At 46.4% G+C, this 26,194-nt stretch overlaps 2 protein-coding genes across 3 annotated transcripts in view; one reads left to right on the plus strand and one right to left on the minus strand.

Annotated features, from left to right (window-relative positions):
• tbc1d13 (TBC1 domain family, member 13) overlaps nucleotides 1-26,194 on the plus strand; it is a 72,812-nt gene that overhangs the window by 20,819 nt on the left and 25,799 nt on the right. Inside the window, exon 1 of one of the 2 annotated variants that reach the window (XM_049738535.1) lies at nucleotides 19,165-19,329. The exons of the other annotated variant lie outside the window; for it this stretch is intronic. Coding sequence (XP_049594492.1) covers nucleotides 19,307-19,329 — 23 coding nt within the window. The 5' untranslated portion in view covers nucleotides 19,165-19,306. Of the gene's footprint in view, nucleotides 1-19,164; nucleotides 19,330-26,194 lie in introns of those variants that run through there. 2 annotated transcript variants of the gene reach the window in all.
• LOC125979820 (histone-lysine N-methyltransferase Smyd1) lies at nucleotides 419-15,631 on the minus strand. Its single transcript, XM_049738502.2, has 10 exons — nucleotides 15,289-15,631; nucleotides 12,778-12,954; nucleotides 9,125-9,338; nucleotides 8,908-9,038; nucleotides 8,765-8,803; nucleotides 2,460-2,646; nucleotides 2,268-2,360; nucleotides 1,283-1,446; nucleotides 1,020-1,188; nucleotides 419-569 (listed from the first exon to the last, which is right to left on the minus strand). The coding sequence occupies exons 1-10, from the start codon at nucleotides 15,423-15,425 to the stop codon at nucleotides 510-512; spliced, it is 1,371 nt and encodes a 456-aa protein (XP_049594459.1). The 5' UTR covers nucleotides 15,426-15,631; the 3' UTR covers nucleotides 419-509.

Below are 26,194 nucleotides of genomic sequence, written 5' to 3' on the forward strand. Positions count from 1 at the left end.
AGAACCGGATGTAACTCCTAACAGACTTTTGGTGGTTTTTGGTGGTCGTGTGCGTTGAGATTTTATCCATTGAAAAGATGTGCTCTGGATGAAGAAAGGTTGGGAAACACTGACCTAGATATAGTTTGGAGCATCTGTGTTGAAAATGTGAGATCTCCTCTTGACAGACTCAAGGCCTTTAGAGGCACAATAACGTGAAGTCAAATCAACAATTAAGAATCATTTAAGCTATGTCAAAATCGTTTTAAGTTTACACAGGGACCCGTTGTGATTTGCAAATCTAAACCATAATGATGTCCATATTTATATATACTACATGTATAGCATAGGCTATATATATTTTCATTATTTTTTCAAATTGAAAATATTTCAAAACTGGATGTCATTTGTTCTTAATGGTGAAGAAATTGTCACAACACACGTTTACCTTCAGTTTTATTGTAGTTAGTGTACACATCATGTCACATGTTCAAGTTACTTCCGCTCCACTTGAGTCATCTGTGTGTAGTTCAGTCTGACATGACCTTCTTTTTCTTCTTCAACTCCATCTCAGTTTGCATGCGCATGGACTAAAGGTAGACAGAGAAATGCCACATTAATAAGTGACAAAACAATTATTGGTAGTGACCAAAAAACAAGGATTTTCTCACGCAACAATGAGACTACAGTAAATCAATTGTAAATATGTACTGTACTATAAATTGCATGAATGCACACAACCTAAAATGAATACTTTTTGGATTCCCTTTCTGCCAACATTGAGTAGTTTAGTAGTGTGAGGGCCCTGAGGCACTGTATGGGGTGATGGAATGGAGTGATAACAATTCCAAAGGGCCCATGACTAACACGAGTGCAAGAGTGCCCAAAGCTATGCTTTTATTTTTTTACCATAGCACATTTTTCAACTGTCCATAGCCCTCTATACATCCACAGTAAAAATAGTGTTACCGAACTTAAACCATAAACCATGTCCACCAGAGTCTCTTGCCATTATACCAACTCCTACTGTATTACTGTACCTCCAATTCTTTGGTGATAGTATGGTTGGGCCCGTGGGTGACCATTAGAATGCCGTATGCTTTGCAGATCATGTTGTGACCCAGCTCAGTTTGCCCCGACTGCCAATGCATGACACCTGCACGCATGTTGGCCAAGCCCAGTTGCGCGTTGTTGTGGGGATATAACTTCCTGTTGGTAAAGATAGTTCATTCAGTTTGAGTTCAACAGTAAGAGACAATACTGTGGTGTTGTGCTATGTAGTAGATAGTGAGGCATGCCTTACGTGTATCCATCCACCATCCTCTGAGCGTACACTGCAGCCTCAGAGAACAAGCGCTGGCATGAAAGCACCTCGCTGGCTACACTGAGCACACGCAGTTTGTACAGATGAGTGTCAGCCAAGACGTTCTCCTGCTTATCCAAACACTCAGCACACAGCTTCACCACCTAAGAGCAGAAGAGGCCATCATCACACAGCTTCACCACCTAAGAGCAGAAGAGGCCACTTTGGGCGAAGCCCTGTTGGACGTGGCCATATTGGCGAATCAGAAAAAGAAGGCAGGCGCTCATGTTCTGATCATTGCATCTCAAACTTATTTTTTTTACAACCCTGTTCCCATAAGCCATTTGTCCCTCAGCTTGTCAGTTAGCCTCATTGTTTCCACCTGCTCCCAACACTTTGTAACCTGCTCTCTAGTTCTCTAAAGCCTTTATTTACCAACATGTTCTCAGACCCTGCCTGCTTCCTTGATGTCCGTCTCTTCCTGCTGCCTTATAGATATTTAAGTCTCTCTCTGCCTTCTCAGTTTTCTTGGAAATTGGAAAATGGATTTGGATTGTTGATGCTTTTTGATATTTTTGTTGATAATGGATTCCCATTATTGGCTTTGGGCCTGGTTTAGATTTGGATTGCAGACCTTCGCCTCTCCCTTTCGGTCAGTCATCATAAGCACCAAGTAACTCATTATTTACTTGTCTGCTTTTGTCCGTGTTCCATTCCATCTGCTTTCCTCAATCTGTGCCTTTTTGCCTCATCACCCTGTGCCACATGTCTCCAGGGCGCTTACTAAAACCAATTCTTGTGAGTAAAACTAATTTGGACAATAGGCATCTTGTCACTGGATTACTTTTAGATGCTCCATCCAGCACTTGCCATTGCAACTCGTTTGTCAATTAAAGACACCCACTTGTGTTGTGGTGTTGAGTCGTACATTTGAGTCTAAACTGGTGATATAACAGTAGCAGATTCAGAGACAAAATGATCATACCTCATGGAAATCTTTCTCAGAACGGTATTTCTCGATCTTGTCCAGACAGTCTTCACTGAAGGCAGTGACCTCTTTCAGCTTCTCTGCAGATGGCTATGAGGGATACATAAGCAGGAGCCACATGTATTTGACGGGACTCCTAGTGTGTTCAATCCAATTACAAGAATCCAATATGCCCCTGCCCCGTCTCACTTTGCCCTCTGCAGCAGCCATCATAAGGTCATCCTTGAGTTGTTGGCTGCAGTGTTGGCACATGCACTCAAAGTGGTAACGCTCCATCAGCTTCTTCTTGCGGTCACCAGACAGGTTTAAGAAGTCGATGTAGCTGACAGTCACTTCTTGACCCTCAGGGATTTTTCCTAAAGCTCGCAACTCAACCCTGACAAACAGGACCGAACTACTGTATTTAATGTGTCTAAGAGGCAAAATGACAAAAGCATTTGATCATGTTTATCCAAACCGTGGGGGTTATGTGTTCATTATTTAGGCTTTGTTTGTAACTTCTGCCAAGAGTGGGAGCTTTCACTTTTCCATCGGTTTCAGTGAATATCTCAACAAAAGTGTCATGCGGTCGCGTTTATTTTTCCGGGTTTTTGTCTCGTCGATGTCGTAACTTTACTTCCGGTTTTATTTTGTCATCCCTTCCGTTTCAGTTCGTGTTTCCTTCCTCGGTGTTTGGTTGTCTTGTCTTCCCTGATCCCGATTGTGTGCACCTGCGTAATTGACACTAATTGTCAGCACCTGTGTCCCCGCCCTTTTGTGTGTATTTAGTCCGTGTCTTCCCCTTGTCTTGTGCCAGTGTGTCTTGCCTCGTCCCGACCACCAGCGATTCCTTGACGTCCGAGCTCTCAGTAAGACCCCTCCTTTTTGTCTCGCCACAGAGCGACGCCTTTGTTAGTGCCTTGATCCCCATTGCCTTTTTGTCTTGCCCCCGAGCGACGCCTTTTGTTAGTACTGTGATCCCCATAGCCTTTTGTCTCGCCTCAGTGCGACGCCTTTTGTTTGTACTTTTTGCCACGTGTTTTCCCTCGCAAGAGGCGCTTTGATTTGTACTTTTGATCAGTGTGCTTGCTGGAATAAATCCAAGAAAGAAACGACTCTGCATCCGAGTCCTCCGCCTTGTCCCCAGCCTGACAGTACACACTGGCCAGACATGGACTCGGCAGAGTCGGAGCACCTGTGCGCCGCAGTGCGCTCCCATGCCTCACAGCTCGCCCAGCACCAGAAGCAAGTGGGCGACTTGGGTGAAGAAATCCGAGGACTCGCTAAGTGTCAAGAAGACTTCAGAGGAGCGGTCGCCACCCAAGTAGCAAAGCTGGGTCAGCAAATGCAGGACGTGCTCTCGCTCTTAAACGCGGGACCAGCAGCGACCTCCAGTACACCCGCTGCTTCCCCAGTTACTCCCCTTGCCATAGCTCCCATGACCGGCGGTGCCAGACTGGCTCCTCCAGAGCGCTACTCCGGTGAACCCGGCCTTAGCCGGGCATTTATTACAGAATGCGGGATGCACTTTGAGAGGTCCCCAGCAGATTTCCCCACCGAGCGCTCCAAGGTGGCCTACATGGTATCATACCTGACGGGAAGGGCCCGCACGTGGGCCACCGCGGAATGGGCCAGGGATTCCATCTCCTGTCACTCTCTCCCCGCTTTCATCGAGGCTCTGCGAACGGTGTTCGATCCAATCTCCGCTGACCGAGAAAAGGCTCGCCAACTCTGTCAGATAGTCCAGGGACAAGACACCGTCGGAGACTACGCCATCCGTTTCCGCACGCTGGCCGCGGAGTGCGGTTGGAACGCGACGGCACTATATGACATCTTCCTCCGGGGCCTCTCTGGATCCATACAGGATCAGCTAATCCCCCTAGACCTTCCCACCGACCTCGACGCCCTCATCGCTCTGGCTATCCGCACAGACAACCGGCTGCAAGAGTGGAGGAAGCACCGAAGCAGGAACGCCCCCGCCTTCGTCACAGTAGCCGGCCCTGCCATCCTAGACGTTCACCACGCCAGGCCGGACGGGGATCGGCAGCGCCAGGAGCCAGAACCGATGCAGTTGGGCAGAGCTAAGTTAACAGAGGAGGAGAAGTTACGGCGACGCCGAGAGGGAAGATGCTACTACTGCGGTGAGCTCGGACACCTCCTTCTCTCTTGTCCAGTGAGGAGGACCCTGAAGGTAAGCGCCTTCTCTGCGGCTCTGTCCCCGGGGCGAGTGCTCCCCAAGGGCAGGATTACACAGTTGGGAAAAGAAATAGAATTTGAAGTACTAATAGACTCAGGAGCGGATGAAAGCTTGATAGACTGGGCATTTGCTCGCCGGTGGGGGGTAAAGACTGAGCTGCTGAACACTCCCGTGAAAGCTAAGGCACTCAATGGACAGGCACTTTTTGAAATAACTCACATAACAGAACCAGTCTCGCTGTCGATAGGTCCCCACCAGGAGAATATAAGGCTACATGTCGTGACCTCTCCAATGAACCCTCTCATTCTCGGGTATGGGTATCCATGGCTTCAACGCCACAACCCCGCCATAGACTGGGGATCAGGGGAAATAACGGGATGGGGGCCCGACTGTCATGATTCCTGTATCAGGTCTAACCCGCGCGCTGTGCCTCCTGCTCTAGACGCGCAAACCCCAGACTTAACCGGGGTCCCTGCGTGTTACCACCCATGGGCCGAGGTATTCAGCAAGGCCAAGGCTACCTCCCTACCTCCCCACCGTCCGTATGATTGCGCCATTGAACTCCTGCCGGGTTCAACTATACCCAAGGGGAGGCTTTATTCTCTTTCGGGACCTGAAAAGCAAGCCTTGAACGAATATATAGACTCCTCCCTGCAAGCAGGACTGATTCGACCATCATCGTCGCCTGCGGGGGCGGGGTTCTTTTTCGTGGGCAAGAAGGACGGCACCCTACGTCCCTGTATTGATTATAGTCCTCTCAATCAGATCACAATCAAGAACCGGTATCCGCTCCCACTGATGTCGACCGTGTTCGACCAACTACAGCAAGCCCGTGTGTTTACAAAGTTAGATTTGCGCAACGCATACCATCTAGTGCGCATCCGGGAAGGGGACGAATGGAAGACAGGGTTCAACACCCATCGAGGACACTTCGAATACCTAGTCATGCCGTTTGGCCTCACCAATGCTCCCGCTGTGTTTCAGGCCATGATAAATGATGTTTTGAGAGACTGTTTGGACCGTTTTGTATACGTATATTTGGATGATATTTTGATTTATTCCCCGGATCTGAAGACCCATAGGATTCACGTCGAGACGGTGCTGCGACGTCTCCTTGCACACCAGCTATACGTAAAGGCCGAGAAAAGTGAATTCCACAAGAACACCGTATCTTTTCTCGGCTTCATCGTGGCCCCGGGCAAAGTTGAGATGGACCCGGCGAAAGTTAGCGCGGTTACGGAATGGCCTACCCCTGACTCACGCAGAAAGGTGCAGCAATTCCTGGGCTTTGCCAATTTTTATCGGCGGTTCATCAAGGGCTTCAGTGCTACGGCGGCTCCCTTGCACGTCTCCTAAGGTCCCCTTCCGCTGGTCGGCGGAGGCGGAGGCGGCCTTCCAGGAGCTAAAGAACCGCTTCAGCACCGCTCCCATCCTCACGCTTCCTGATCCGTCGCGACAGTTTGTGGTGGAGGTGGACGCCTCCAATCGAGGAGTAGGGGCCATCCTATCACAGAGAGCCAAGAGCGACAACAAGCTACATCCGTGCGCGTTCCTGTCTCGACGGCTGACGCCCGCCGAACAGAATTATGATGTGGGGGATCGCGAACTGTTGGCAGTAAAACTGGCATTGGAAGAATGGAGACATTGGTTGGAGGGTGCACAGCAGCCTTTTTTTGGTTTGGACAGACCATAAAAATCTAGAATACATAAAGTCAGCGAAGAGATTGAATTCCCGCCAAGCCCGCTGGTCACTTTTTTTCAATCGCTTTAACTTTTCTCTGTCTTACAGACCGGGATCCAAAAACACCAAGCCTGACGCCCTCTCCCGTGTCTACAACTCAGATCCAGAACTTAAGAAACCCGAATCCATTCTGCCTCCTCATTGCCTGGTGAGAGCAGTGACCTGGCCAATCGAAGGCCGGGTACAGCGGGCCAATGGAAACAAGCCACCCCCTAGTGGTTGCCCGGAAAACAGACTTTTTGTCCCAGATCAATTCCGATCCCAAGTCATCCATTGGGCTCACACCTCCAGACTCTCTTGTCATCCAGGCATGCGCAGAACCCTGTTTGTCATCCAGCAGCGATTCTGGTGGCCCTCCATGAGGGCAGACGTCAAAGAATACGTGGCAGCCTGTCCCGTCTGCGCTCGGAATAAGAACTCCCACGGCGCCCGTATGGGGTTGCTGCATCCCCTACCCATTCCTTCGCGTCCGTGGGCAGAGATATCCATGGACTTCGTCACCGGGCTTCCGGCCTCGCATGGGCGAACCACCATACTCACGGTAGTAGACAGATTCTCAAAGATGGCTCACTTTATCGCCTTGCCCAAGCTCCCGTCCGCTAGACGAACAGCCAAAGTGATGATGGACCACATATTCCGGGTTCATGGGTTTCCGAAAGACATTGTCTCTGATAGGGGGCCCCAATTCGTATCCAGGTTTTGGAGGGAGTTTTGCAGGCTCATAGGGGCAACCGTGAGTCTCACGTCAGGCTATCATCCGGAGGCAAATGGGCAGACGGAACGTATCAACCAGCAGTTGGAGACAAGCCTCCGCTGCCTGGTCTCCCAGAACCCCTCCTCGTGGAGCAAGAACCTCACCTGGGTGGAGTATGCCCACAACTCCCTGCCCACCACGGCTACAGGTATGTCCCCATTCAAGTGTGTGTATGGCTACCAGCCCCCAGTCTTCCCTGACAGTGAGCCGGAGGTGACGGTGACCTCGGCCCACGCCTTGGTGCACCGCTGTCGTCGCGTCTGGTCGGCGGCACGGGCCACGCTGGTCCGACAGGGGGACCGAGTCAAGCGGATGGCTGACCGGAGGAGACGTCCGGCGCCCGTGTACCAGCGAGGTCAACGCGTCTGGCTGTCCGCCAAGGATCTCCCCCACCGGGGGGACTCCAGGAAACTGGCGCCTCGCTTCGTGGGTCCGTTCCCCATCGCCAAGGTCGTGCACCCGGCCGCGGTGCGTCTCCGCTTGCCCAGGTCTCTTGCAGTCCACCCCACCTTTCACATCGGGAAGATCAAGCCGGTTGTGGACAGTCCATTGATGCCGGACCCTGCGCCGCCCCCGCCTCCGCGGACTGTGGGAGGTGGGACGGCCTACACCGTGAAGGAACTGGTGGACGTGCGCAGAAGAGGCCGGGGCTGGCAGTACCTGGTGGACTGGGAGGGTTATGGGCCGGAGGAGCGGCAATGGGTGCCGCCTAGTTATATTTTGGACCCGGGACTGTTTGAGGACTTTTATGCGGCTCACCCTGAGGCTCCTGGGCCGTCTGGGATCCGGCCCTAGGGGGGGGGGGGTTCTGTCATGCGGTCGCGTTTATTTTTCCGGGTTTTTGTCTCGTCGATGTCGTAACTTTACTTCCGGTTTTATTTTGTCATCCCTTCCGTTTCAGTTCGTGTTTCCTTCCTCGGTGTTTGGTTGTCTTGTCTTCCCTGATCCCGATTGTGTGCACCTGCGTAATTGACACTAATTGTCAGCACCTGTGTCCCCGCCCTTTTGTGTGTATTTAGTCCGTGTCTTCCCCTTGTCTTGTGCCAGTGTGTCTTGCCTCGTCCCGACCACCAGCGATTTCTTGACGTCCGAGCTCTCAGTAAGACCCCTCCTTTTTGTCTCGCCACAGAGCGACGCCTTTGTTAGTGCCTTGATCCCCATTGCCTTTTTGTCTCGCCCCCGAGCGACGCCTTTTGTTAGTACTGTGATCCCCATAGCCTTTTGTCTCGCCTCAGTGCGACGCCTTTTGTTTGTACTTTTTGCCACGTGTTTTCCCTCGCAAGAGGCGCTTTGATTTGTACTTTTGATCAGTGTGCTTGCTGGAATAAATCCAAGAAAGAAACGACTCTGCATCCGAGTCCTCCGCCTTGTCCCCAGCCTGACAAAAAGTGTGTATAGGGTGATTTATTTCACTTGTCTAAACTTTTATAGTCACTATGGGAATTCCTCCCTGTCCCAAAATGTATATGGTGGAGTCCATCTGAGAAGGTTGCCCTGAATGTGGATCCGACACGGCGTTTGTTAATCCTTTGCTATAGTTCTGATTACACGTATTTGATACGGCTTCTATTGTTTGATTTCTACTGCTTCTTTTTGAGGTGCAACAAATAATTGATCTATTGACAACTATTTTTGTCTATTTTCCAACATGCAACGCACAAAAATTATTCATTTGATTTTTGCATTATCAATTTGAAGTATGTTCTTATTTTTAAGTAAAGGGATGACAGTGAAAACATTTAAAATCAATAAAATGATCAACAGAATAATCTGTTATGGAAATAATCATTAATTGCAGTTTGTTTCAATTATGAAATACATACCTCCTCTGAGAATGGAGAGCAGAGCTCACAGCATTTTGGCTGCAAAAGAAAGCTGCAAATGAAATGCTTATACGGGATGCACCAAGCAGCCTTAATTAGAATCTAAATCAGCTACGCTTAAATGTGAAGCAAGTGCTACATACTTGCCATGGTTGAGGACAACAGAGCAGTTGGGCGAACAGTCATGGTTGACCAGACACAGGTTGGGGAAAAGCCCCAGACCAACAGCTTGCAAGCCGTTCTGGTCCCTCATGGTGAATCCATTACACATAATCTGCACAAACAAAAAGGAAACATGTCAAGATGAACATGGTGGTACCACCACAGTTAAAAGTAACAAATCTGTTTGTTCAACATTACAATGCCAAAGATGTGCGAGATGTAGTCAAATGAGTGCTGTTTGCTTCCATGGGACCAATATTTCAGGAAACTCTGAACATTGAGCTCCAGCTGTTTAAGGTTCTTCTCTGTCAGGTCAGGCACGTGGTCCTCCAGCTGTTCGACTGAGAGCAACTGACTGTCTGAAACAATGCCTGTATCCTTGTGAAGGCGCCACAGCACCCGAGCTGCAAGACTGCAGGTGAAATAAAAGTAGGAGAAGAAAATTCTAAATTATATGGGGGGAAAAAAACGAAATCAAAAGCACTTGTTTTATTCTGGCATCTGGTCCACGTTGAGACAATTAAACAGCCTGTTGTCGTCTTGAAAGGCAAACATAATTTGACAACACCTACTGCACAGAAGTGCTCTATTCTGCAACACGACAAGCCAAACAATAAACATTTTTGCAATTCTCGTGCAGCCTCAGTCCATGGCATTTTGAGTGGCTCTTTGCCACTCATTTGGAACCACATCCAGAACATGACAGAGATCGGGGGGGATCGGCAAAGCATTTTTACATGATAACAATACGATATTCAAATTTAAATTTAAATAATTTCCTTTTCCATCCTATCGTCTTCAAATATAATCACAAATTTGGTCCTTGAGGTCAATTTGACCCTAGGCACATTTACCTAAAGAAAATAATTTTAAGAATTTTGTTGCCCAACTTTGTGTGAAAGGCACTTTGTTTATTCGTTGAATACATAAATAACCCCATGAAAATCAGTGAGCTGGCCTCTGGCGCCACCGTCAGGTCAAATCTTTAAATTACAATTAATTTATCTTGAAGTTTTTATGCAAATCTTCTCAAATTTACTTCTCAACATTAATGACCACAAGTCTGGTTATGCTGATGATGGAATATGACCTATGGATAGGACTTTTTTTTTTTAAATCCAATTTTGTAATATATTTGTGGCTAGTTACTGTCACATATCACTCACCCATCCTCTTTTCGTTATCCGGGCTTGGGACCGGCTGCCCATATTTTTATGCTATATATGGCTGGTTTACTACTAGGCATATATTGTCAGAATGGACAGCGCCCACGAAACGCAACTAAGCACTCATCAACAGTTTATACCAGGGGTCACCAACACGGTGCCCGCGGGCACCAGGTCGCCCGTGATGACCGCATGAGTCGCCCGCAGGACTGTTCCAAAATTAGCTAAAATAGCAGCACTTGTCAGTGAGCTGCATCTATTTATTTTACAGTCAAACCACGGTTTTCGAACGTCCTGGTTCATGAACAAATCGGAATTCGAACAAAAAATTCGAATTTTTTTTGCTTCGGTTGTCCAACAGAATTCGGAGGTCGAACCTCGCGAAAGGAGCCGGGAGGACCTGAGAAAACGCGACCGCGCGGCCCGGATGCCGAATGACTCCGTTGTTATTGTATTTTCGTTACTTTGAGGATTGTATTAACCCCTAATCATGCCTCCAAAGAAAGCAAGTGGGAGCAGTAAAGCCATCCTAAAACACAAAGACGCTCATAAAGCAATGCAACAGTGAGCGCCCGGCGCGCTACGGTTGCGCGATCGGACCAAATTAAGCTCCCTGCGCACCGAGGTCCACTTAAATTTTGGAAAGTACATCAGGACTTTAAGAATATTTTCTAAATTCTAGCGGCGGCTCTGTCACAATAATGCGACCGGCGCGGTGCAGTTGCGCGGTCGGCGACGCGCTACTGTTGGGCGTTCGGCGGTGCGCTGCAGTTGCGCGATCGGACAAATATGCGCAAATGAAAAAGTGCTTAAAAAAAGGCGGGTTTTTTTGTCTTGAAACGGATTAACATTTTTTCCATTATTTGTAATGGGAAAAAGATTCGAAATTCGACCGATTCGCTTCTCGAACCGCCTTCTGAAACGGATTGTGGTCAAAAACCAAGGTTTGACTGTATTTTTGCTATTCTTGTTAAAATCACACTTACATGTGAACTGCAAATGACAATAATAACACATGGTGAAAGCCAAATTGAGCAAATTGGCTATTTCAGAAGTGTATGTCAAACTGGTGGCCCTTTGCCTTAATCAGTACCCAGGAAGTAGCTCTCAGTTTCCGAAAGGTTGGTGACCCCTGGTTTATACGGATTATAAAGTAGGGGTAATTGCAGCACCCACTTGTCCTACACATCCCTTATTGCTGCAAGTTTGTCATGTTCTCGTCGGCCCCGCCTTGTTTGTTTGTCATCAAAGCGTATGACATGGGACAAAACTTTGAATGTCTTCAGAGACATGGAGGCTGGAAATATTGCTCTTCTAGTCACAGCATCCCAAAGGCTTGCTGTTGCTTCACTTTTTGATTGGTAAACCCCAGCCAAAATTAGTAAACCAATGTAGGCTTCCAAGTCATCTACATCCAAGTCTTTCCAACTGTCCTTATACACTCGCTTCACCTCTAAATTTGTCATCCCAAGAACAATATTTCTGAATGATGGTGTCGCAAATGATGACTTAATGTCATCAACATGGCTGCCTCCATATCTGGTGGGTCCTGGAACCATTTTGATAACGTTGGGAGCACCAAGTCTACCCTGCTGATTCAGTGGGGAAACTGACCAGATTATCTTTCAGTTTTTAGAAATAAATATGATTTTACATGAACCATTGTGGAATACCCCGCCCTCCACAGTGCGTGAAAAAATCAGTTTTACTTTAGCAAGTGTGAGTACAGTAGGTCTCTCTCTCACGCACGCACGCACACACACACACACACCTTCATACCCATGGCGCGGGAAATCTCAAAGTTCTTGTGGTAATTGCTAAATAAAATACATAAAAATAAATAAATATAATACAACAAATAAAATGTAATAAACTCAAATGTATCAAATTTGCACCTGCAGCTGTGGGAATGTTAGGTCACATACACTGACAGATAAATTTTAACAGCTTTAACCGCTTGGGGTCAAATTGACCCCAGAGGACGACCAATGCGTGCAATATGTATTCAGTACATTGAAAAAATATCATCATAAAAATATTATGCTAGATCAACTGTCCCCATCAATTTAGGAAAAATTATGAAATATGAAGCAAAAAAAAAGTCAACTACTATTTTTTGAATGCTAAACATTGAATGGGGTCAAATTGACCCCTAGGACAATAGGGGGGCTAAGAAACAGGATTGATATCTCATTCTGTCCTCTATGAGCCCTGATCAACATTCCTGTTGAACATATAGTATGGAGAGAGCTGACAGTCATCTGAAGACAGTTTCCTTCCAAGTTGGAGCAGTTTGGTCATGAAGGGTGGGCCAAAATACCTGTTGAAAGGTCCAGAGGTCTTAGTGACAAAACTTTAAAAAAAAAAAATTGTAGTAATTGCCTCAAATAGATAATTGTGCACTGTTCTCAGTGCATTCAATCCGTAGCAGCTAGATTGATAGATTTTTGGCCTCTCGGTTGCGCATAGGCAACCTCAGACAGCGCGCTTGCTTATTCCAGTGATTTTCTGTTGCAGCTCTTTTTTTTTTTTTTAACGATCGACTGATGAGATGAACATTTAAGCATCTATTTAGGAGTTGTGGATTTGGATTCAAGCCTGGTTTGCTCGTGACATAGTGAAAGGAAAAAATTAGTCGCAATAAATCCCACGTTCTGTCATTCTAAATGTGGGCCGGATGCTTACCGAACATTTTCATTGGGTGCCTTGCCAATCTTCTTTATGGCTGTACATTCCCTCTTGTGTTCATCCCAGCATGCAACCTGACAAGTGCGGTTGCAGTAAAAGGCAAACTGGCATTGGGCGCAGCGATGTAGACTGGCCTGCTGACGGAAACAGCTATGGCACACCTGCATGAACAGACTGAGAGAGAGAGTAGAATAAGCATCAAAGACACATTGCCCTGTCGAAAATCCTCATTTAGTATATAAATCTTTAGATTACACTGGTAAACAGCAAATTCTAGGTCTGTATGTCTATAGTATGTGGTCTATATGCATTTTTTACACAAATTTAGAAAAGTTTATTTTTTTCCCAATACATCACGATTTTGAGATATCGTTTTTAAAGATGGACCTATACAAGCTTGTACAATAAAGACTTTACGATTCCATGTAATTTATAGCTGTTATATTTGAGAAAAAAAAACTTCTGTTGCTGAACCGAACCCTTAATTCAAAAATATTTCAAAATACAATATTACATTTATCACATTTGTATACAATATATTACACATATTAGTGTCATTTGTAAGTAACGATCTAATTACATTTGTGTTTATTCAAATGAAAAAGTTGAATCCAAGTTTGTTTTCTCAGTACTGCAATTTGTGATGAATGATGTTGATTGTATTGCATGTAAAGCTCACACATTTGTGTTGATGTGGCTGTATAATGAAATATGTACAGTGTTATTCAACATAACACTAATTGTTTGCACAAAGTATTTTCACCCACTCACATTTTATTGATACTGAACTAAAAATATAATTATATTTTAAAACTCAGAAAACACCCTTACATTGACACTGTATTACGTAGACCAGGTGATTAAATAGTAGTCTGGCTTTTTTTAGAACCATAAGACTCTATTTTTCCAGTGAGCAATTAGTATTCAAAGGTCTTGCAATTAATACAAACAAGTCCAAAATGAAGTCATGTGTAGGTTCAAAGGACATCTTGTCAGACACTGTATCTGGTTTTACTGGTGTCATTGCAGTCGGAGCATTTAGAAATGAGCTCACCCAGACAAGGCTGGTGGAAGCACCTGTCGTCAAAAGAACAAGCTCACTGAGAAACGATGGTTGTCTTCTGTCTAATACAGGGGTGGGCAAACTTTTTGACTTGCGGGCCGAATTGGGTTCTAAATTTTGACCGGGGGGCCGAACCAGGAGCAGTTGGATGTAGTGTTTTTGTGAAGTAATATAAACGACCTGTAAAGGTCATTGCATAAAAGATTTGGGCCTTTAGTAGGTAGTAACGCATGGATATTCAAAAAAAGTTTTTTGAAAACAAATGCATTTATTAACAACATTAAAAAAAAAAAACATCCCTAAAAAACTGCTATCAGTGATTCTCATAAAATATGACACTGTTATTATGAATAACAGTCTCCATCACTTCAGTGCCTGCAGGTCAGATTAATGAAAGATGTATGTTTACCTTATGAGATCACATCAAACGGCAAACATTCTGACCAAATATATAATCTTGAAGAATCGGTGAAAGCATACATCCAAATAAAGTAATCAAAACGGCAACACTGTGAGGGGTATCTCAAAATCAGAGCAGAGTTTTAACTCACAAACACCTGGTAACAGAGGTGAGGAAACGGGAAACACTTCCTTAAAGTAAGCCTTAAGAACTTTACAGGTTAAGATTAGTCACAAACAGGTGGTGCATCAATGTTCTTGAGCATCCTGCATTGTTTGAAAATGAGAATGGTCGCTAGTTTCAATCCCTGGTATTTGTACAGCTCATATTCAAAATGCATTTTTTTACAACAAACTTGAAAGCCTCCCCTTCATTTTCAGTGGGAACAGTGTTGTTGGTCTCCCTTTTTTTGCTAGTGTGTCATAGTCTGGAGTAAAATTTGTTGTGGCAATTCTTAGGAGAGATCCGAGGTGTTGGTCCGTTTACCTATATCTGTGACGGGTTGATGTTGATGTTCATGTGGCTGAACGTCACGTCGCGTACGTCGAGCCAAATTGGCCACTCTTTTTAAACACTCGGCACTCAGTGTCCACCTTGCTTTTCCTTGGGCGACTCATTTTAATGGAAGGATTCCAGGGCAGGGGAAGGTTTGTGCGTGCGTGGCTTTAGCGTAAAACTGTATCCGAAAGCTCGGCGCGCAAATTACAAGAATGCTGTCGTCACAGCCCACGCTCTAAATTCGGCCCTGAGACAAATAGAGCGCAAGTGCGCCATTTCCGTACTACTGAGTACGTACACGCACTTGTGAGTGTGCACCGAGCTTTCTGACACGGCTTCCGGTAGTAAATGCGCAGGCGAGTGGTTCCCCATCTACTGGGGAAACGCAGTCATTGCAGGCAAAATGACCGAAAAAAAAAAAAAGTTTAATAATACAATTTATTTAGGGTTGGCGGGCCGGATTAAACGGTCCCGTGGGCCGGATGTGGCCCGCGGGCCGTAGTTTGCCCATACCTGGTCTAATAGAACAATAATAGGATCCTCTTACCTGTCAAAGACAACAGCAGCAAAGCTGGGCTCTGCAAAGACCACCTCCCCGGTGCTGAGGTCTCTGCTGGCTCTAAGGCCGCGACCTTTCTGCCCAGCATCGAACAGCTCGACACTATCCATGTTCCCCACCGTCATTGTGCAGGCTGAACAAAACAACAGAAGAAAACAGGAGCAGAAAGAGGAACGAGTAGGGACCTCGGAAAGCTACAGGGAAGTGCTAAGTTCTAAGTAACGTTAAGGGGCGCTGGCTCCTTGGCCCGACCCCTGCCACAGCCAAAAATACATTCACCTCCTCAAAGTAGCACATGTCCCAAGTTCAGGCTGGAAGACTTGCAGAGGAAGGTGAGAGGGTCCGAAGTGCCAAGGTGGGAGTCGTTCCCTTGTTAGGTTGCCTCCCTCTTATTTATTTTTGTCTGTGGCAGCTGTCGCCTTCCATCACAGGCACAAGCGAGTGAAACGGGCAAACTTGTTTTTACTGGATGTGGGGTAAACAAACAATAAGTAAGAAGTACTTTGGAGAAAGGATTGATGGAAAGTGACAATAACCACCAATTCCTTTCATACCATTTTGAGCTAATACAGTAATCCCTTGTTTATCGCTGATAATTGGTTCCGAGACCACCATTGGTGAAAATCCGCGAAGTAGTGTCACCCTCTCATTTTTAACATACATACATCTTTTTGTGTATCAATAAATGTATATGAAACCATATAAGTGCATATTTTATCATTAGAACCTTAAATGATAGTTTCAAACATGTAAATACTATATTAATAGTATTAATGATTTATGTTAGAGTGGTGCTCACTCTAACTTATTTTGCAAGAACCACACGGGAGACAGTATGCCCTTTCTAAGCACTTTCAAGTGGAGAGTCATTCGTCGCTGTGCGTACAGCGATGATCGAATGAGGTCTGACTCAGGCCTCTTGCAAGAGCATTTTTATTGAGAGAAACAGGGTGGGGGTGAGAGTGGAGGTAAGAGTGGACAAGATGGGGTTGAAGCCCCTGGCCTCTGGTCAAAGCATAGCAGGGGGTCTTTTACGACGTTGTGTAAACAGAACAACTTTGATTGCTTCCTCTGCAGCTGGTCAATCAGTTCAAAAGATCTTAGCACTTTGTTCTATACTTTTAAGACAGGACAAGCTAGGTTAATTATTACAGGTTACATTCCAACATAAGCATAGGATCAAACTAATCTATCAACCCTAAACATTTACAGAAAATAATGTATGAATAAAGTCAAGTTAAAGTCCCAATGATCATCGTCACACACACATCTGGGTGTGGTGAAATTTGTCCTCTGCATTTAACCCATCCCCATGTGATTTTAATCCATCCCCTGGGGGAGAGGGGAGCAGTGAGCAGCAGCGGTGCCGCGCTCGGGAATCATTTGGTGATCTAACCCCCCAATTCCAACCCTTAATGCTGAGTGCCAAGCAGGGAGGCAATGGGTCCCATTTTTATAGTCTTTGGTATGACCCGGCCGGGGTTTGAACCCACAACCTTCCAGTCTCAGGGCGGACACTCTACTACTAGGCCACTGAGCTGGTATTTATATTAATTAATAATTAATATAAATATAAATATGATACGTGTGGAACGTAGATTTAGCTAAAGTATACTTACTGTAAGTGTTTTTAGAACTCCTATCATTATAACAACTTTTTTATAACAAGTGTACATACTGTAAATACTATGTTTTTAGCACTCTTATTATAACATTTGTTTTATAACGATTGTTATAAAAGGTACAATACTGTAAATATGTTTTTAGAACAACTTTTTTACAACAAGGTACAAGTGTGCGTACTACAATTGTGTGGGAACTCCTTGCCTTCTGCTTTTTGCCTTGCTTTCGTGCCATAATTCCTCAATTTAGAATTTTGATTTTGTGATTTTCTTTGGGGGGGGGGAGTCCGTGATGTACCGAAGCCGTGATAAATGAGGGATTACTGTGTTGCTATATTGTTCTTCACATGAACCATCAATAAAATGAACTGGGGGTGATAGTTGAACTATTTTTATGTCCTTTCGTACATCTACTATATGTACCACTTCTCCCACGAGGAGGCGCAAGCGTGCTGGAGCCTTTCCCAGCCGTCACGGGCAGTAGGCGGGGTACACTGAACTGGTTGCAACAGAGTCGAACAACCATCCACACACGCACTCACACATATGGGCAATTTGGAGTGCTCAATTGGTCTACTAAACACGTTTTTAGGATGTGGGAGGAGACCGGAGAACTCGGAGAAACCCCACGCAGACACGGGGAGAACAAACTCCACACACTAATAGTGACATGGGTTCTTTAAAAAAAAAATAAAAATAAATGAATATATATATATATATATATATATATATATATATATATATATATATATATATATATATATATATATATATATATATATACATACACATACATACATACATACACATACATACATACACATACATACATACATACATACATACATACATACATACGCAGCGGCCACTCTCTGTCCCGTTCGGTGTTTTGTGAGTGTTTACTGAGTGTTTGTCCGGCAGTTTTGTGTATGTTCGTCTCGTGTGATACGTCGTGCTACTAGTGCGGCGGGCATGTTCTGCTCAACATCGGCGGAAGTGGGTTTTATGGCGTTCTGGACTTTGGTGCGGAGAGATTAAGGGCGCTCGGACTGCTTCGTCATGGAGCGACGCCGGACTGGCCTGCTCTTCCTCCCCCGGTTGGACTGCGTCGTGAGCTCGGACTGCTCCGTCCTGGAGCATTGTTGGGATGCGTCGGCAGCGGGTCTGCGAGGCAGCGGGAGAGGGGCCAGCGCGGAGACATCGGGCCAGGCTTGCGGCCACCCCACCTCGCCCAGCCGTGCCTTCCATTCTACTGGCGTACGTTCGTTCGCGGGACGACAAGATGGGTTGCGTTCGCCTGATAAGATCCACGAACCGGACAGTGCGTGCCTGCTGTGTGCTCGTGTTCACAGTGGCCTGGTTGACTGTCATCTTTCCGGACTCTGCTGTGGATCGGGAGCGGCTAGCGTGCTATCACTCTTATTGTTCATCTTCTTGTTTTATTTTTCCTGTGTTGTTTACTTGTATGTGCGTTGTGAACTCTGTCTTGTTACCCTGGGATAGTGAGAAACGTAATTTCGATCGCTTTGTGTGTCTTGACATGCGGAGCTATTGACAATAAAGGAGACTTTGACTTTGACTTTGACATACATACATACATACATACATACATATTTATTTATTTATTTATTTTAAGAAAATGATATGTTCAAATAATGATTCAGAGGAATTGTCCTGTGCTATGAATGAAATACGTAAATGATGTCCACCCCTCACACTCACATCCATTCAGAAATTTTTGTCACCAAATCATCACGTTCGTCAAGGTTGAGGCTGCTTCATGTGCTGATATGCCCAGATGAGCGCAACACAGGAGATCACTATTTAAAAAGTGTCATTGGTTTTGTTTTATTGAGTTTGTGACGTAGTGCATGATGATGATAATACAGTATTCATAAATGTGCCAGTAAAATAACTTTTTTAATATTTTCTGATTCATACAACATCATTAAAAGACATACATACAACATGAGGGACAAAATGGAGACTTTAATACTTTGGTCTGTTTTAAAAGTTTGAAATGCAAAGGAGTGGAGATAAACGTGTGGTCCTTATTATGTTATAAGCAAATATATCATCTCATCACACCAAGAACCACTAAAAACCGCCACTGTATGTAACTCAACTGTCCAGTAGGAATGGAAGAAGAGATTTCAATGGGAATGATATACGAGAACAATTGAGTGGCAAGCTTCATCACGGAATGACTTAAACTCGTAAGTCACGGTACCGCACATCTCCTCTGCATAGTCACGCGCGAACACGAACACCACGGTACGTGGACAGTGCACTGGTGTTGTGAAGACGGAAGTGACAGGACGACTTCCCTCAGGCAAACACATTTTTGGAAATAGCTGCATGAAAAGATCGACGCTTGCCCAGATATGTCAGTTGCATACAAAAACAGGTACGTTCTGCGTGAGAAGATGGACGCGAAAATACCTCAAACATGCAATAAATAATCGTTGCTGTATTTACTAGAGTGAGAAAAGCATCCCGACCACACGATTGCATTTCGGGTTAGCAAAACAAACTTTTATTCAAGAGCTACCGTAGATTGTACCACTTTGATTTCATTTTTACTCAGTTTGACATGTGACTGATGTCGTCATGAAGTCGTAGCGTTGCCCCCAAAACATATTCAGGTGTCTGTTTGACAAGCTAGCGATGTTAGCTCTCCGTTAGCATGTCAGCTGATAACAATCAACACGAGCCTCTAATGGCTAATTTTGCTGTCTCCCCGACTGTATATTTGAAAGTGTGTTAGAATGTAAATTCCAGAGGTCAGACTATTTTTAGGTGAATTAATGGACTGTGGTTCGTTTTGTATTCAACCCCGTTTTCGTCAAATATACCCATTTCAGCAATAGGTATTTTGCCTCCGAATGGCGCTTATTTGACAGGAGTACGTAATAGATTCTGAAACGGATCTAAATAACGCTTGCTATTCTCATGAAAATAATGATTGTCAAATAATATTTATTTTTTATTTATTTCAGCAAGTACAACACACTTATTACAACTTAATTTCTCATTTTTTTTACATGACTTGTCGAAAAGGGAAGCGGGTTGATGGTATTCTGCTTATCTCGTCCCGTCCCGATTACAACCAAGGATTTGACTGCCAGACACACAATCTACGACAGTCCTACCTATAATAGTACCATAACAATTGATATCAATTTATTTTGAACACAGCAATGCCAAGTTGATGCAACATGGTTGACATCCCAGTCAAAACCGTAATACCGAATATTGGCCCAAATATAAGACGACCCTGATTGATTATAAGACGACCCATCTTTTTCAAGACTCAAGTTTGAAAAAAGACTTTTTGAACACCAAATTTAATTTTTATACAGAAAATAATTACAGTACATCTGAAACAAATGATTATGGTTATTATTTTGCCTCATTCATATCATGCAAAAACTGTCTATCACATCTTAATATCGCAACATCTAAATATGTAAACTAAAGTGCAATCACATTAGTAAATGAATGGCTTCTGGTTTTTGAAAATGTAAATAAACCTACTGTTTCTGTTGGGGAGCCTGAGGACTGTATAGGGGGTTGGCTCGGATGGTTATGCTCTTTTCGCCCTCGGGTGTCGGTCAGAACACAGGAGGGAAGACGTGGTTCAGTTTTGATTGCTTTACTGAATTATTGGCAAAAAAGTTAACAGGCACTATCGCTCATAGGGGCATACAGGCAAACTGGCAAAAGGGTATAGGCACACATTTAGTCGTAAGGATGTGAGAGCAGGTGTGTGTAGTTTACATGGGTCAGTGTTTGGGTGTGTGAATGTGATTCTTGTGTGTGTGATTCTTGTGTGAAGTGTGTGAATGGTGTGTGTGGTTTGTGGGGTGTGTGTGTGTGGTTCTGCAACAGACAGAAATCCATCCATCTTCTTCTGCTTATCTGGGGTCAGGTCGCGGGGGCAGCAGCTTTAGGAGGGACTCCCAGACTTCCCTCTCCCCAGCCACTTCATCCAGCTCATCCTGGGGGATCCCAAGGTGTTCCCAGGCCAGCTGAGAAACATAGTCTCTCCAGCGCGTCCTGGGTCGTCCCCAGCGTCTCCTACCGGTGGGACATGCCCGTAACACCTCCCCAGGGAGGTGTCCAGGATGCATCCTGATGAGTTGCCCGAGCCACCTCATCTGGCTTCTCTCAACGTGGAGGAGCAGCGGCTCTACTCCGAGCCTCTCCCGGATGACCGAGCTTCTCATCTTATCGCTAAGGGAGAGCCCGGACACCCTGCGGAGGAAACTCATTTTGGCCGCTTGTATCCTGGATCTCGTTCTTTCGGTCACGACCCATAGCTCGTGACCATAAGTGAGGGTAGGAGCATAGATCAACCGGTAAATCGAGAGCTTTGCCTTTTGGCTCAGCTCTCGCTTTACCACGACGGACCAATACAGAGTCCGCATTACTGACGACGCTGCACCGATCCGCCTGTCGATCTCGCGCTCCATCCTGCCCTCACTCGTGAACAAGACCCCAAGATACTTGAACTCCTCCACTTGGGGCAGGATCTCATCCCCGATCCAGAGAGGGCATTCCACCCTTTTCCGACCGAGGACCATAGACTCGGATTTGGAGGTGCTGACCCTCATCCCGAACGCTTCACACTCGGCTGCGAACCGCTCCAGTGAGAGCTGGAGATCATGGCCTGAAGAAGCCAACACCACCACGTCGTCTGCAAAAAGCAGATACGCGATGCTGAGGTCCCCAAACCGGACCCTCAACGCCACGGCTGCGCCAAGAAATTCTGTCCATAAAAATTATGCACAGAATCGGTGACAAAGGGCAGTCTTGGCGGAATCCAACCCTCACTGGGAACGAATTCGACCTACTGCCGGAAATGCGGACCAAACTCTGGCATCGGTGATACAGGGACCGAACCGCCCTTATCAGTTGGCTCAGCATCCCCGTACTCCCGAAGCACCCTCCACAGAACTTCCCGAAGGACACGGTCGAACGCCTTCTCCAAGTCCACAAAACACATGTGGGCAGGCTGGGCGAACTCCCATGCACCCTCGAGGATCCTGCCGAGGGTGTAGAGCTGGTCCACTGTTCCACGGCCAGGACGAAAGCCACACTGCTCCTCCTGAATCCGAGGTTCGACCTTCCGACGGACACTCCTCTCCACACCCCTGAATAGACCTTACCAGGGAGGCTGAGGAGTGTGATTCCCCTGTAATTGGAACACACCCTCTGGTCCCCCTTCTTAAAGAGGGTAACCACCACCCCAGTCTGCCAATCCAGAGGCACCGTCCCCGATGTCCACACAATGTTGTAGAGATGTGTCAGCCATGACAGCCCCACAACATCCAGAGCCTTCAAGAACTCCGGGCGGATCTCATCCACCCCTGGGGCCTTGCCACGGAGGAGTTTTTTTAACTACCTCAGTGACTTCGACCCCAGAGATTGGAGAGTCCGCCTCAGAGTCTCCAGGCCCTGCTTCCACACTGGAAGGCGTGTAGGTGGAATTGAGGAGGTCTTCGAAGTATTCTCCCCACCGACTCACAACATCCCGAGTCGAGATCAGCAGCACGCCATCCCCACTGTAAACAGTGTTGACGATGCACTGCTTCCCCCTCCTGAGACGCCGGATGGTGGACCAGAATTTCCTCGAAGCCGTCCAGAAGTCATTCTCCATGGCCTCGTCAAACTCCTCCCACGCCCGGGTTTTTGCCTCAGCAACGGCCGAAGCCGCGTTCCGCTTGGCCATCCGCTTGGCACCAACGACCTTACGGCCACAGCTCCGGTCGGCTGCCTCAACAATGCGGAACATGGTCCACTCGGACTCAATGTCCCCCGCCTCCCCCGGGGTGTGGGAAAAGCTCTGCCGGAGGTGGGAGTTGAAGCTCTTCCTGACAGGGGATTCTGCCAGACGTTCCCAGCAGACCTTCACAGAGCGTTTGGAACTGCTAGGTCGGGCCGGCATCTTCCCCCACCATCGGAGCCAACCCACCACCAGGTGGTGATCAGTTGACAGCTCCGCCCCTCTCTTCACCCGAGTGTCCAAAACATGCGGCCGCAAATCCGATGACACGATTACAAAGTCGATCATCGAACTGTGGCTTAGGTTGTCCTGGTGCCAAGTGCACACATGGACACCCTTATGTTTGAACATGGTGTTCATTATAGAAAATCCGTGTCGAGCACAGAAGTCCAACAATAGAACACCGCTCGGGTTCAGATCGGGGGGGGGCGTTCCTCCCAATCACGCCCTTCCAGGTCTCATTGTCATTGCCCATGTGAGCATTGAAGTCACCCAGTAGAACGATGGAGTCCCCAGAAGGAGCTCTCTCCAGCACTTCCTCCAGGGACTCCAAGAAGGGTGGGTACTCTGAGCTGCCGTTTGGTGCATAGACACAACAGTCAGGACCCGTCCCCCCAACCGAAGGCGGAGGGAGGCTACCCTCTCGTTCACCGGGGTGAACTCCAATGTGCAGGCGCCCAGCCGGGGGGCAATAAGTATGCCCACACCTGCTCAACGCCTCTCACTGTGGGCAACTCCAGAGTGGAAGGGAGTCCATCCCCTCTCAAGAGGGCTTGTACCAAAGCCCAAACTATGTGTGGAGGCAAGTCCGACTATGTCTAGTCGGAGCTTTTCTGCCTCACACACCAGCTCGGGCTCCTTTCCAGCCAGAGAGGTGACATTCCATGTCCCAAGAGCCAGCCTCTGCAGCTGGGGATCGGACCGCCAAGGTCCCCGCCTTTGGCCGCCGCCCAGCTCACTTTGAACCCGTGTGATTCTTGTGTGAAGGGTGTGTGTGGTTTGTGGGGTGTGTGTGTGTGTGTGTGTGTGTGTGTGTGGTTCTGCAACAGAAAGAAATACAGCATGTAAGTCAACGCTCAACTTCTGACGTCACACAACACTAGTAGACAGCACACATTACATAACTAACTGCAACGGTTCCGCTATACTAAATAACAGTGACGTGCGGTGAGCTTCATGACTGGGGAGGCACAGACGTCACAGAAATTAATCCAGAGACAGGATAAATTTTAGATTTAAGATTTTTGGGGGGAATGGCAAGTGTGCCACTTGCATGTATATATATATAGTCCCAGAGGATCTTGGCTTGGTCATTCTCTACCACCTTTGGAGGTGTTTCCCACTTGGATCTTGGGACTTCCAGTCCATACTCTGCACAGATGTTCCTGTACACTATTCCAGCTACTTGGTTATGGCGCTCCATGTATGCTTTACCTGCCAGCATCTTACACCCTGCAGTTATGTGCTGGATTGTCTCAGGACCTTCTTTGCACAATCTACACCTGGGGTCTTGTCTGGTGTGGTAGATTTGGGCCTCTATTGCTCTGGTGCTCAAGGCCTGTTCTTGTGCAGCCAGGATCAGTGCCTCTGTGCTGTCCTTCAGACCAGCTCTTTCTAGCCATTGGTAGGATTTCTGGATATCAGCCACTTCAGCTATGTTTCGGTGGTACATCCCATGTAGGGGCTTGTCCTCCCATGATGGTCCCTCCAGCACCTCATCTTCCTTTGATGCCCATTGTCTGAGACATTCACTGAGCACGTGATCCGTTGGGGCCTTATCCCTGATGTACTTATGGATCTTGGATGTTTCATCTTGGATAGTGGCTCTCACGCTCGCTAGTCCTCGGCCTCCTTCTTTACGGCTAGTGTACAGTCTCAGGGTGCTGGACTTGGGATGGAACCCTCCATGCATGGTTAGGAGCTTCCGTGTCTTTATCTATGGTCTGTATATCTTCCTTTGGCCACCGTATGATTCCTGCAGGGTATCTGATTACTGGTAGGGCGTAGCTGTTAATGGCTAGGGACTTGTTCTTGCCGTTGAGCTGACTTCTTAGGACTTGCCTTACTCGATGGAGGTATTTGGCTGTGGCTGCTTTCCTTGTTTCCTCGTCAAGGTTGCCATTTGCCTGTGGAATTCCATGGTATTTGTAGCTGTCCTCAGTGTCTGCTATTGTTCCTTCTGGGAGTGAGACCCCCTCTGTGTGGATTACCTTTCCTCTTTTAGTCACCATGCGGCCACATTTCTCAAGTCCGAATGACATTCTGATGTCAGAGCTGTAGACCCTGGTAGTGTGGATCAGGGAGTCAATGTCCCGCTCGTTCTTAGCGTACAGCTTTATGTCATCCATGTAGAGGAGGTGGCTGATGGTGGCCCCATTCCTGAGTTGGTATCCATAGCCCGTCTTGTTGATTTGGCTGAGGGGGTTCAGTCCTATACAGAACAGCATTGGGGACAGAGCGTCTCCTATGACGTGTATATATATATATATATATACACACACATATACATATACATACATACATACATATATACATATTTTTTATATATATATATATATATATATACACACATACATACATACATACATACATACATACATACATACATACATACATACATACATATATACACGTACATATACACTACCGTTCAAAAGTTTGGGGTCACCCAAACAATTTTGTGTTTTCCATGAAAAGTCACACTTATTCACCACCAAACGTTGTGAAATGAATAGAAAATAGAGTCAAGACATTGACAAGGTTAGAAATAATGATTTGTATTTGAAATAATTTTTTTTTTTTTACATCAAACTTTGCTTTCGTCAAAGAATCCTCCATTTGCAGCAATTACGGCATTGCAGATTCTAGCTGATTCTGATTCTAGATTCAAATTCTAGCTGTTAATTTGTTGAGGTAATCTGGAGAAATTGCACCCCACGCTTCCAGAAGCAGCTCCCACAAGTTGGATTGGTTGGATGGGTACTTCTTGCGTACCATACGGTCAGGCTGCTCCCACAACAGCTCAATGGGGTTCAAATCTGGTGACTGCGCTGGCCACTCCATTACCGATAGAATACCAGCTGCCTGCTTCTGCTCTAAATAGTTCTCGCACAATTTAAAGTTAAAGTCCCAAAGTCCCAATGATCATCGTCACACACACATCTGGGTGTTGTGAAATTTGTCCTCTGCATTTAACCCATCCCCATGTGATTTTGATCCATCCCCTGGGGGAGAGGGGAGCAGTGAGCAGCAGCGGTGCCGCGCTCGGGAATCATTTGGTCTGTTTGGGGTCATTGTCCTGTTGTAGGATGAAATTGGCTCCAATCAAGCGCTGTCCACTGGGTATGGCATGGCGTTGCAAAATGGAGTGATAGCCTTCCTTATTCAGAATCCCTTTTACCCTGTACAAATCTCCCACCTTACCAGCACCAAAGCAACCCCAGACCATCACATTACCTCCTCCATGCTTAACAGATGGCGTCAG

Source organism: Syngnathus scovelli, chromosome 13, assembly GCF_024217435.2.
Source record: "Syngnathus scovelli strain Florida chromosome 13, RoL_Ssco_1.2, whole genome shotgun sequence".
Classification (NCBI taxonomy): Eukaryota; Metazoa; Chordata; class Actinopteri; order Syngnathiformes; family Syngnathidae; genus Syngnathus; species Syngnathus scovelli.

Coding starts and splice junctions, on each gene's coding strand:
- LOC125979820 (XM_049738502.2), bottom strand. CDS start 15,425: ATGACGGTGGGGAACATGGATAGTGTCGAGCTGTTCGATGCTGGGCAG. Junction 9,339..12,777: donor GCACCCAATGAAAATGTTCG/GTAAGCATCCGG, acceptor TTTCACCTGCAG/TCTTGCAGCTCGGGTGCTGT. Junction 570..1,019: donor CTATCACCAAAGAATTGGAG/GTACAGTAATAC, acceptor GTCTACCTTTAG/TCCATGCGCATGCAAACTGA.